Here is an 11,785-nt window from a genome sequence, read left to right on the forward strand (position 1 = left end):
CTTGCGCCGACGCTTTTGGTGATTATAAGAGCGAGCGGTGCGAATGCTTAGTCAGAATTGCCCGCGGGATGGCCCTTTATAAGCAAACTAAGAAAGTAACCTGTCGCCTTCGGGCATTTGGTCAATTTATAACGATACAGGTAAGGCTGAACTCCGGAACTCTACTGGTCGCAAGTTCGAATCGCTAACATTGCAACAGAGAAGATTAGCATGGCCCCTGCACTAAGGATGACACGCTCAATCAAAGAGAAGCTAAACATTTTTTTATTGTAAATTTGTTTTATTTTTTATTTTTTCCTTGTAGACTTTTCTTTCCATCTGTAGTATCCCGCCTGCAGTGCTCATGATATGTCTTCTCCTGCGTATTAGTTCCCAGGTTGAATGGGGAACTTGGAAGGATCTGGTATCCAGAAGCCAACATTGATTGCCTTGCCCCCAGCAGCTCTAAGCTATACTGCCAGATTATTGTCATCAGCATCATCCTCTTCATCACCGTTGCCGTCTTCCATATCATCATTATAAACATAGCTGCCTTCTCCATCTTCCTCCTCATCATCATCGTAATCCTCCATTTCATCGTCCGAGTCTCCTTCACCCTGTGAATCAGATCCTGAACCAGGCTCTTGCTGATGCGAGCGTCGATTTCGCCTCTCTCTGATCAAATCATCCCAATCCCAGTCCTCTCCTGGATCGTGGTCAGGATAAGAGCTCCAGGCTTGAGCCCTAATCTTCTCCTCTTCTCCGAGATCTACGGGTATGCCACCTAATATGGATTGATTGACAAAGTCTATCCAGCCCTGCATGTTATTGACATCGGGCACTGTGGACTCGTGATCCTTGGCCTGAGGGCGTACAATGTAACCGCGGTTGATTTCCTCGTCGAGATCAAGGGATTTGTCAGAATCAGAATCAGAGACGCCGTCCAAACTGCCAGCGTCGTCGTCCGAGTTACCGCACCAGGCTTGAGCCCGCAGCCGTTCATCCTCTTCATCAGAGAGGATCTCATCCTGCTGCTCAGGGGTCAGCTTGTACCACTGCTTCTTCAAAATGTGTCTTGGCTTCCAGTGTTCAAGCGTATCAACGTTGGCGAGGACATCATCCTCATCCTCAATATACATCTCTTCCATGGAGGGAACGATATTCTCTCCCGTCTTCCAATCAAAGTATCCCCAAATCATCATTTGGCTCAAGTGTTCGTCTAGGCAAAGCCCCCTACGAACAGCTTCTATGGGAATAACCTCGTCCGGCCGAAGAAGATGTGCTCGGCCTGCTCCCCAGCCCTCCTTGTGCTGCTGGCCAATTTCCCGAAAGGGGATGCCCTGGATCTGGCCCAGCATGTTTTCTAACCAATAGCCGCCTTCACTGAAAAAATTAAAGTCGTAGCGCAGCTTGAGCTCAATTATTTCGGAAAGCTTATTGAATTTCTTGCGGGTAAGAAGCTGCCATAGTTTATAGAGACCTTTCTGGCCCAGCATAAGCTGTACCAGATCATATTTGCAAGGGCCGTAGACAGGATCGTTGAACAGCATGCCGAGCTTGATGATGAACATTTGTATGTTATAGAGGTCAACGTCTTTGAATAGATGTGTCATTCGCAGCATGGACTGTCTCTGGTGAGAAGTGGCAATGTCCATGAGAAGCCAGAGCCGTAGAAGTGAGTGATGCATCGTCGTCGGCATGCGGTGGCCACATCGAGCCATGATGGCGAGAATCTCCCTGCAGTACTTGTCCCGTCCCAATACCAGCTGTAGATACTTCAAACCAGGTACTTTGCGAATTTTGCTGTCCTTATTCGGCGACGTGTTCATGCCTTGCTTCAGAGCCATCCACGTCCTTCTCTGCGGATCATCCACGAGATGCCTTGCGTAGAGCTGGTAGTGAAAAATGCGCCCTGCCTCTGGGGCTCTGTATTCGATCCATGTTCGAATGCTGGAAAGGAGATAGCCACTGACGGTGCAGTAAAAGGGACGGTTCGCGAGACAGAGGTTCAGCACGTCTCTGTCGTTGAGATGTTTGCCCAGCTCAACAGCCAGTTCAACGTGCTGGCATAACACTGAGATGAGATCTCTTCCAGCATAAGAGACGCGAGATTTCGCTGCTTTTGGCGTCTCGTACGGATCGGCATTGTTAAAGTAGTCTTCGATATCGAGGTCGTCAAACTTGAATTTCTTCTTCTTCATGCCATTCACTTCCACTTCTTCGATGGTAATTCGGTTGATGTCCCTGAGGAGACTGACATGATCGTCATCCATCTCTGCGCCCGCTTCGCCATCCATCCCATCGTCGTACTCGTCGAAAATCTCATCCATCCCCGTCAAATCGATTCCAATATCCTCTAGCATAGCATCACGTTCGCTTTCTGCCCATGTATCACTTTTGGAGTCCTCGGCCTCTTCTAAGGCTCGCTGCCTAATATCCTCGGCCAGCTGATGCAAATCATTGTTGTTGGTTTGCTGGCCGCTGCTCGGTCCAGCTTGCTCGTTTGCGTTATTCATTAACGTCCTTTTTCCTTTTTCCTTTTTGTCCAATACGTGTGTTGGTGATGTTCACTACTCAGGTTCCAGTTAGTAGAAGAGCATAGAGAGGCTCATAGATAATGAAGTTGTGATCTATTGGTCTGTTACGCACCAATGAGGAGGATTGGGAAAATTCGGCGGTTTAGATATGTGGTGCAGATGTGAAACGGCAAAGGGATATCGAGCCAAGAACAATTAGTCGTGAAAGAAAAATACAACTCTGGGCACCTGTCCATCGAATCTGCCAGCTGCCTCAAAGATGTTACAACGGCGCGCCAATTTTCAATTTTTTTTCCCCGACAAACTACATTAACTACGGTTGGATAGCTTTTGCTCTTGATAAGTATTTGCAATTATAAATCGTCCGTCATGGACCATTCGATCTCCATTTCCTCGTCCAACTCTGTCTTAGATGTCATTGATTCTGACCCGGCACCCGCACTTACATCTGGACTGTCCATCATCGCGAGGCTGTAACCACTTGGCCTAGTTGTCCAAATCGGAGATTCCGCCCCGGTATCATCAGACTCGAGATCGATCCTATCAGACCGCATCGTCTTAGATTCAAACTTCCTAGCCCTCCGATTGAGTATTTGTAGCATGTCTTGCCACAGCCTCCCTTCGCCTTCATTCTATGAAGATCGGCTCTTCTCCCAGAACTTCCACCTCATCTATCGGTCAAGCTCATCAACTGGCAAGTCGCCATCATCTTTTCCAACAATAGATTCCGCAACTTTCCAAATTTGTAGCAGATTGTCCTCAGCGGCACTGGCAACCAACCAAGGCTCATTGGGATTCCAGCTGAAGTCGGCTAGGTGGTTTGTATGGCCGCCATGCATGAATAGCCTAGAATTGAAATGAGTGGTCAGCATGTCACAAAAAACCCATTGAAGTGATTTTTGAGAGGAGAAATAATTGCAACTTACAACTCAGGAGGACCATCATCCTGGTCGTCGGGGAGCTGTTCCTCACCGACGCGGGATAAGTCCCAGAAGATAATTCTTCGATCATAACTTCCACTTCCCAAAATGCCGGCTTCGGTAGGATGCCAGGCGAGGGATGTTACCGCGTCATTGTGGCCCTCAAGGGTGTGCACCTTCTCCTTTACGTTTCGTAGATCCCAGATTCCGATCGTCTTATCGGCGGACGCTGTGGCAACAAGGACTTCAGACTTTGGATTAAACGCTAGCGCATTGATAGCATCCAAATGGCCTTGTTTTGCGACAACAGCAGCCTTGTTCGTCTCGCTCTGTCGCAGATCTACGATTTGCAGGGTCTGGTCGTCCGATACAGAACCGATGAAGTTCTTGGAAATAGGGTGGTATTGGACGTCGTTGACAATTCGGGCGTGGTGAGTATATCTGCGAACAGGTCGCAGTATCCTTGAGTCGGCCTCGAGAAGCTTCAAATCCCTATGTTCAAAGGTAAATTAGCCACAAGATCCTAAGGTTTCACCAAAGGTTTCACATACCACAAACACATAGTCGTATCCTCACTACCTGAAACGAGGCATCCCTCCTCATGAGGACTCCAATTGAGACCAAAACCTTCCTCCTTATGGCCGATTAGCTCAATCTGCGCGTTCACTTTGCCCAAAGTTGCGGGCTGTAAGGGGTGCTTTGTCCGATCAAAGATGAGAATTCTGCCATCAACACCAAGGGTAGCAATGATATCTGGGTTTTGAGGTTGATAGCGAGCCTTGTTGACCTCTCCAGGGTGCTCAATTCTTTGTACAATATCACATTTAAGCGCAGCAACATCGCCTGCCTTTCCGTAGCCTCCAATCTCGCCTCGTTCCTCGTCATAGTCGTCAGGGTTCGGTGCTACAGCTTTGGGTATCTGGACATCGGCGATTTGGAGAAAGTTGGCGCTGCCATCCGAGGTGTGAGTTCCGAGCAAAAGACGGTGCATGCGATAGTTTTTGCCTTCTGGTTCCTTGACGTCAGGAAACCATTGGACTGTTAAGGTTGGCCAAGTCAAGGCCGTTCTGGAACAGAGGCGTTAGAGCGCAGACCCAACAATATGGCCACCGGAGAATAAATTTACCCAAGAATCATGTCGTATAAGAACGGGCTATTTTTCTTCCATGTTTTGTACTCTAGGAAGAGATCGAAGTCAGATCAGGTGCCCCGCATTACCAGAGCCAGTATCAGTCTCGATGGAAGCTTACCCTCATTGATGAGACGTTCCTCTTGGTCATCTTCTTCATCATGGACCATGTCGACTGTGGGTGAATATCAAGATTAGCATGAGATTGCTGGAGCCGATGTGGCATTGAGCCAGATTCAGACTTAACAAACCATCGGGAGGGTCGAGCTCAGAGCCTTGAGGCGCCATGGTCAATACAAGAGATCCTTTGGTGAGGAAGCGCAATGAATGCTTGTTAAAAATTGATGCGCTAGGAGAGACAAAATTATGCTGCTAAATCACCGAGAGGGTGCTCTGAGAGCAGATTCAAGAGGTCGAGAGAGCGAAAAAGACTGGCCCTGGCGGAAGCTTGAAAAGAATAGCCGGGGTCGCGTCGCGCGTTAAGTGACGAGAGGTTGGCAGGGCGTGTCGTTAGCGAGCTGCAGCTGAGCCTTGCCTGCCACCCCCCTCCCCTCATCCCTCATAGCCTGGCCTAGCTCGCTAGAGTCATTCGCCGCGATGCATTGTCACAGAAGCCTCCTCCAGCATCAACTCGCTCCTTTCCACGCCACTCGTCACCTCCAGCAGTCTCTTTGTCAGCCCAGCTCCGGCCGCCTGGTAGCATTCTTGCTGGATTAGCTACAGGGCAATTAGCTGCTGCAGCTCCGCGGCTCTCTTTTCCGTCGTGTCCTTTGGGTTGCTTTCTTCTCTCCTGTTACGGCCTTGGGGCGAATTGGTTGGACGTGCCAGCTTTGTGACTTCCGGTTGGCATTGCAGCGCGGTTTAGGATTCGAACTCCTTTTCTCATTTTTGTTCGACATATAATTGTTCCATATATCTTGGGCGCATAGCTGCCCGACTGCCGGCATCATGGGGTTTGTTTCATGACTGCGAAAATCTCCGTGCCGCCAATGCTGATATATTTGACCTACAGTGTTCCCAAGTTCTTCCGATGGCTCTCAGAGCGTTATCCAGCTATCTCGCAAGTAATTGCGGAAAATCGGATTCCAGAATTCGACTGCCTCTATGTGAGAAAGAGCATATTATGCCCCTCGTTGCGGCAGCGTGCTTATGCTTATACTCTCCTTTTAGCTTGACATGAATGGTATCATCCATAACTGCACACACAAAGATGCTGGCGAGGATACTACTTTCCGACTCAGCGAAGAAGAAATGTTTATTCGTATATTCAACTACATCGAGCACTTGTTTGGAAAGATAAAGCCTAAGAAGCTTTTCTTCATGGCAATTGACGGAGTTGCTCCTCGTGCCAAGATGAATCAACAGCGTGCTAGACGTTTCCGAACGGCTTTGGATGCCGAGAAAGCACGCGACAAGGCGATACGTGATGGGATAGAGCTCCCAAAAGAGGAGCCTTTTGACAGCAATTGCATCACACCAGGTTCGCCATATCCCTACGAAGTCTCCCCAGTGCTAGAACTAATACCTCAATCTTCTTTATAGGTACTGAATTCATGGCGAAACTATCACAACAACTCCGATATTTTGTAAACAAAAAAATCTCGGAAGATACCGATTGGCAGGGATGTGACGTCGTCCTATCTGGGCACGAGGTTCCAGGTGAAGGAGAGCATAAGATTATGGAGTACATCCGGAACGCAAAGGCACAGCCAAACTACGACCCGAACGTACGGCACTGCCTTTACGGTCTTGATGCCGACTTAATCATGCTTGGACTTCTTAGCCACGACCCTCATTTCTGCCTGCTGCGTGAAGAAGTTACGTTTGGACGAGCCTCCAAGACGAAGTCAAAGGAACTTGAACATCAAAACTTCTATCTGCTCCATCTCTGTATTGTGAGGGAATACCTGGAAATGGAATTTCAGGAGCTTCAGAATAAAGACGTTTTAAAGTTTCCGTTCGATCTCGAAAGAGTCATTGACGACTTCATCTTGATGGCATTTTTCGTCGGAAACGACTTTTTGCCAAACCTGCCCGGATTGCATATCAACGAAGGCGCTCTGGCGAACATGTTCAGAATATACAAGTCTGTCCTTCCACAGTGTGAAGGCTACATCAACGAGAACGGCGTTATTCATCTGGACCGTTTACAACGTCTGCTCGACGAGCTCAGCAAGACAGAGTTGGATCACTTCGAATACGAAGTGTCTGACCAACAGTGGTTTGCGTCAAAGCAAATGGAGAAGAAACTCGAACAGAAAAATGGAGCCAAACCGAGATCGCAAAAGAACAATCAGCTAATCATGACTTCGTTTCAGAGAGATTTGTGGAAACAAAAGATTCGTCCTTTCATCTCAAACAGGTCCCAGCAGCCACTGGACTTGGGATCAGATCTCAAGGCTGCGGATCGAAAATTTGTTCAAGATCTCTCTGAGTCCATGCACTTAGAATGGTCTACCAAGGAAGACGAAGAGGGCAATCGTCGCCTTATAGTCGCGTTCCCCCCTAAGAAGGAAGGTAGCGACGGCGAGGACGAGGACGAAGAGGAAGGAAACCTCGCAGCCTATCGTGTCATGAAGTCCTATGACAAAGCGACCATTGCCGACGTTTCCCCCGAAGATGCCCAGAAGCAATACGAAGAATTATATCAGCAAAAATATCAAGGCTGGAAAACTAAATATTATCTGCAAAAGTTTGAAGAATGGCCTCAAGACAAATTTGAAGAAGAACAAAAGCAACTCTGCGAGAATTATGTGCAAGGCCTACAATGGGTGCTCTATTACTACTACAAAGGCATTGCCTCGTGGCCATGGTTTTATGCCTATCACTATGCACCGCTCACGTCGGGTAAGTAATATTGTACCAAATTTCCCATGCTATGGAGTTGTTGTTTACTAATAAATCTTTTCTGCAGATGTTACCAAGGGCCTCGGTGCCGACCTGAACTTCAAGCTGGGTCAGCCCTTTAAGCCTAACGAACAACTCATGGGTGTGTTGCCGGACCGAAGCAAAAAAATTGTGCCAACAGTTTACCACGACCTAATGACCAATTCAAAATCTCCAATTATTGACTTCTATCCACGAGATTTCGAATTGGATATGAACGGCAAAAAGATGGAGTGGGAAGCAGTGGTCAAAATCCCATTCATTGACGAAGCGCGTCTTCTCGCTGCCATGGCGCCCCAAAATGAGCTTCTTAGCGACGACGAAAAGGCACGAAACGGCTTTGGAGTTCCCCTTAAATTCACATACTCTCCCGAAGTCAACTTCACTTATCCTTCTCCACTTCCTGGGATCTTCCCGGAGATACAGTATTGTCATTGCATTGAGAATATCTTTGATCTGCCAAACATTGAGGGGCTCGAATACGTCTCGGGACTGACGAACGGAGCTTTGGTGAATATCAAGGCTCTTGCTGGATTCCCAACTCTACATACACTGCCACATTCGGCACAGCTAGTAGAAGGATATGGAGTCAATGTTTTCCAGCAAGACAGCAGAAACCCAAGTGTCATCGTGACCCTTACCGATACGGAGATGCGGACAAAGGTTGAAACTTGGAAGAAGAAGCTAGGTCAGCGCTGCTTCGTTGGCTATCCATTCATCCAAGAAGCCAAAATTATCAAGGTGCAGGATGAGCTATTTACCTACGAGCTGGCTGAAGATGAAGAAACTGTTGTTACAAAAGATCATGGCAACAGAGAAGCTTCCGATTTTGCAAAGGAGGCAGAATTCTTAGAGAATTGGCATGCCAAACGCCTGGGAATCACGGTCGGCCAGATTGAATGCCTTGTTCACGTTCATATGCTCAAGGGTCTCATCAAAACGGAAGAGGGTGCTCTAATCAAGGAGTACGCTGAAAACCCCAGCTTGCGCAAGGTATATGCGTCTCAAACCATTGTGGAAGAAGTAGTCAATGAAGACGAACGTTTCATCGAGAGATCAGCCATGCCGATTGAAGAAGAATTCCCTCAAGGCACACGAGCTTTCTTTTTGGGTGAATTTGCTTACGGTCGCCCCCTGGAGGTGACTGGACATGTGAATGGCAAGGCAAATATTGTGGTCTTGGTTCCCAAAAACAAGGAGCCGGAAATCACGAAGAAGATCATCTACCAAGCAGAACGCTCTAACCCATATACGCCCTCTTTCGCGATCGCCAAACAGCTAGGCGTCCATCCTCTCATCCTCAGCAAGATAACGTCGTCTTTCCAAGTTATTAGTGCTGCTGGGCTGAAGCTGAATCTGGGCCTCAATTTGAAATTTGAGGGTCGAAAGCTCAAGGTGTTGGGGTACTCACGCAAGTCGGAGACGGGGTGGGAATTCTCCAACTTGGCTGTGAAGCTTATTGCTGATTACATGGTCGCATTCCCCGACTTCTTCGCGGCAATTCAGAAAGAACCGCAAAGAAGCGAGACTTCCGAGAGAGACCTGTGGAGCGACCCAAGCGTTGCTTCGCAGCGGGTCAAAGACATAGTAGCGTGGCTAAAGAAACAAGAGACGAGCAAATTTGAACGAGTCCCCCTCGACGCTGAGCAGCTCGATTCGGGAATTGTCATGGCTCTGGCTACGGCTGGAGAACAATTGCACCAAGCGAGCTTGGAGGCGACTGCCAAGCCCCTCAGCTCTGTGCCTCGTACAGCCTTGTTGAAGCCGGCGGATGCGGAGATGGTGCTAGGCAACCAAACTTTCAAGCTAGGAGATCGAGTTACTTTCGTTGCCGCTGCCGGTAAAGTCCCAATTGGAACTCGGGGAACTGTTGCCGGTATTTCTCGCACAGCAACTGCTGTTCTCCTGGACGTCGTGTGGGACACCTCCTTTATGAGTGGCACGACTCTGGGTGAGAGAGCTCCAATGTTCCGTGGGCAGACCGTTTCATCGTCGACAGTGCTGAATACTTCAAACTGGCAGGTCGTCTCTGCATCATCAAAATCGCGACAAAGAAAATCTGTTCCGGCCACGGGATCGGTTGGATCGTACGGTTCAGTCGGTGTTACGCAGTATAAGGACGCACCAGCTCCTCCCCCTCTCCGAGGCGGATGGCGCGGAGCTGCTTCAGGCGATTCAGCTTCATCGGGCCGTGGGCGGAATAGCCCTGGTCGCGGCGCCCGAGGAGGTAAACCAAATCTACTGCACAGCACACTTGTTTACCGGCCGGGCCAACAAGGGGGTAACCAAAGCGGCGACAATGCGAACAATGCCCCCAATGGAAACCACGCCCCGAATGGAAACGTAAATGGAAGAGGAGGAAGTGGCAGAGGCCAAGGGCGTGGCCGAGGCAATGGCGGCAGCAGAGGCTCGCTTGCTCCCCAAACTGGACCTGGACGGGGCCAACCAGGCCTCTATGGCAACGTGCCGCCTCCTGCTAACCTTGAGACGTCGCGAGGCGGGCGTGGTCGTGGTCGAGGAGGAAGGGGACGTGGTGGGCCCAATCCCAATCGTGGCCGTGGGGGTGCTGCCGCCCAGCAAGCATAGAAGCTACACGGCTATTGATGTTCGAGTGGGTGAAAAGTAGGTGGAGGTTTAAGGGCGTTGGAATACCCTGTGATTGGCTTATGTAGCTACGACGCAAATTTTCGTAGTACGAGCCATATGTGGCGTGTCATTATAGGAGAAGCTGATTATCTAGCTGCAGTAGAGCCTTTGTGTCATTGCAGTATGCCAACGAATGAAATTAAAAGTTTAAACCTCAAAGGTCTCACCTAGCATGTCTCATCATTACTTTTTTTCTTGTTTCAGGGTTTTAAACTCATTCAATACTATTAGAAAAACAGGGTGGTATCTCAAGGCTTCTTGCTCTTCTTGCTCTTTGTGCTACTCTTATCCTTGGTGTCCTTACCCTTGCCATCCTTAGACTTGAGCGCAGGAAGCGTAAACAGGTCACTAACGCCACCCCTCATGGCATTCCACACGCCAAGCGGCTTGTCCATGTTCCATGTCAAGACACCAACCCAAGGCTGTACGTTGTAATGTAGCTTCAGAGTTACGTCGGCAGTCTCGGCGATCTTGCCGCTGGGATGGGTAATTTGGTACTTGGGCTTCTGGTTCTTGAGCTTGAGCAGTCCTCTGAAATCGCGGCCATGATTAGCTTTTGATATCGATTGCATCTGCAAAGGAGGTTTTTCTCTTAAATATTACCTTTCAGGCGCAATGCTCTTTCCCTCGGCGCTCTTCTTGAGCTTCTTCATAGCCACAGGGCCGAGGTTCTGTAAGTGGTCGGCACTGGGGTTGGTGATGATGCTATCCCAGATGACGGCGGAGTTGTTGGTACCGCCAGGGCTAGTCCAGTCTGCCGTTACATATACGAAGAGTTGCTTTGTGTTCCATGTGAAGAGTGAGGAGAGGTCAGCTTCCAAAGAGAAGCGAATGATGGCATACTCTTCCTTCTTCGAAGAGTAGTAGTGGGGTCGGCCCTTTACACTATACATTGCATTGCACAATAGCAGGTTGGTCAGAATCACCAGTAAAAACAAAAAGCTAAAGGTTGAATATAGCATTTGAGTCTTCTTTACATACACTTGGATGTTGTCGGTTTTTATGACGCCGCTGGGGGTGCGAGCGGAGCCGAGATCTGTGGCCGCGATGAATGCGCCAAGGACGAAGGCGACTGTGGTGAAGAAGCCGAAGACGTTCTGGAGTCGGGTGAAGGAGCTGTGCATGCTGGGCAATTGTTGCTGGCGCCAGCTGAACTCAACAATGGGATGGGCTCGTCGTCAATCAGTGCGAATCCAGCGCTGTAGAGAGAAGTGAGGCTGCCGCATGTATGGGCATGCGCTGGTATTAGTATAGCCAAGCTGATAGCAGCATAATAGTGGCTTTGGCTTAATAGGACACGTCGCTGGGGGACCGCAAATTGTCAGCCTTGCAGATGGGGTCCTGCTGCTTATTGGACGCTTGGAAGAAGGCTGCAACGAAGGCTAGACCCGACTAGGCGCTAGTAGCGGGGCCCCTACAGAGGACTGCTTGGTAGATCCAAATAGACTACGGAGTACAAGATTCGAATTTGCATATAAAAGCACAGCAGGCGGTAGATTTAATACACAGGATTAGAGCATGAGGATAAGCAGAAAACATGTTGCATTCGGGAATTATACCGGCCATGGTAAAGTTTCTTTATCTGTATTTCTCTTTATCTTCATGGCTCTATATCATTGAGTATCAATAGTACCGTCTAGTCTAGCAGTAAAAGGGCACTGGGTCTGCACGTATTGTGCGACCAGCAT

At 48.9% G+C, this 11,785-nt stretch overlaps 4 protein-coding genes across 4 annotated transcripts; 1 reads left to right on the forward strand and 3 right to left on the reverse strand.

The window, feature by feature from the left end:
• Nucleotides 1-449: 449 nt before the first annotated feature.
• Nucleotides 450-2,495, reverse strand: TrAFT101_008790 (uncharacterized protein; the record flags this gene model as incomplete). Its single annotated transcript, XM_024899752.2, has 1 exon — nucleotides 450-2,495. One exon carries the CDS (start codon nucleotides 2,493-2,495, stop codon nucleotides 450-452), a length of 2,046 nt encoding a protein of 681 aa, XP_024761784.2.
• A 202-nt stretch (nucleotides 2,496-2,697) lies between these two features.
• HAT2 (Histone acetyltransferase type B subunit 2) lies at nucleotides 2,698-4,995 on the reverse strand. Its single transcript, XM_024902446.2, has 6 exons — nucleotides 4,817-4,995; nucleotides 4,687-4,740; nucleotides 4,563-4,614; nucleotides 3,988-4,503; nucleotides 3,443-3,928; nucleotides 2,698-3,362 (listed from the first exon to the last, which is right to left on the reverse strand). The coding sequence occupies exons 1-6, from the start codon at nucleotides 4,851-4,853 to the stop codon at nucleotides 3,188-3,190; spliced, it is 1,320 nt and encodes a 439-aa protein (XP_024761783.1). The 5' UTR covers nucleotides 4,854-4,995; the 3' UTR covers nucleotides 2,698-3,187.
• A 183-nt stretch (nucleotides 4,996-5,178) lies between these two features.
• On the forward strand, nucleotides 5,179-10,452 carry TrAFT101_008792 (uncharacterized protein). The gene is made up of 5 exons (XM_024905338.2): nucleotides 5,179-5,518; nucleotides 5,578-5,671; nucleotides 5,736-6,045; nucleotides 6,108-7,412; nucleotides 7,480-10,452. The coding sequence occupies exons 1-5, from the start codon at nucleotides 5,514-5,516 to the stop codon at nucleotides 10,035-10,037; spliced, it is 4,272 nt and encodes a 1,423-aa protein (XP_024761782.2). The 5' UTR covers nucleotides 5,179-5,513; the 3' UTR covers nucleotides 10,038-10,452.
• On the reverse strand, nucleotides 10,346-11,221 carry TrAFT101_008793 (uncharacterized protein; the record flags this gene model as incomplete). The annotated part of the gene is made up of 3 exons (XM_024909672.1): nucleotides 10,346-10,628; nucleotides 10,701-10,982; nucleotides 11,079-11,221. The coding sequence occupies 3 exons, from the start codon at nucleotides 11,219-11,221 to the stop codon at nucleotides 10,346-10,348; spliced, it is 708 nt and encodes a 235-aa protein (XP_024761781.1).
• Nucleotides 11,222-11,785: the final 564 nt, after the last annotated feature.

Source organism: Trichoderma asperellum, chromosome 5 (genome assembly GCF_020647865.1).
Source record: "Trichoderma asperellum chromosome 5, complete sequence".
NCBI classification, from domain to species: Eukaryota; Fungi; Ascomycota; class Sordariomycetes; order Hypocreales; family Hypocreaceae; genus Trichoderma; species Trichoderma asperellum.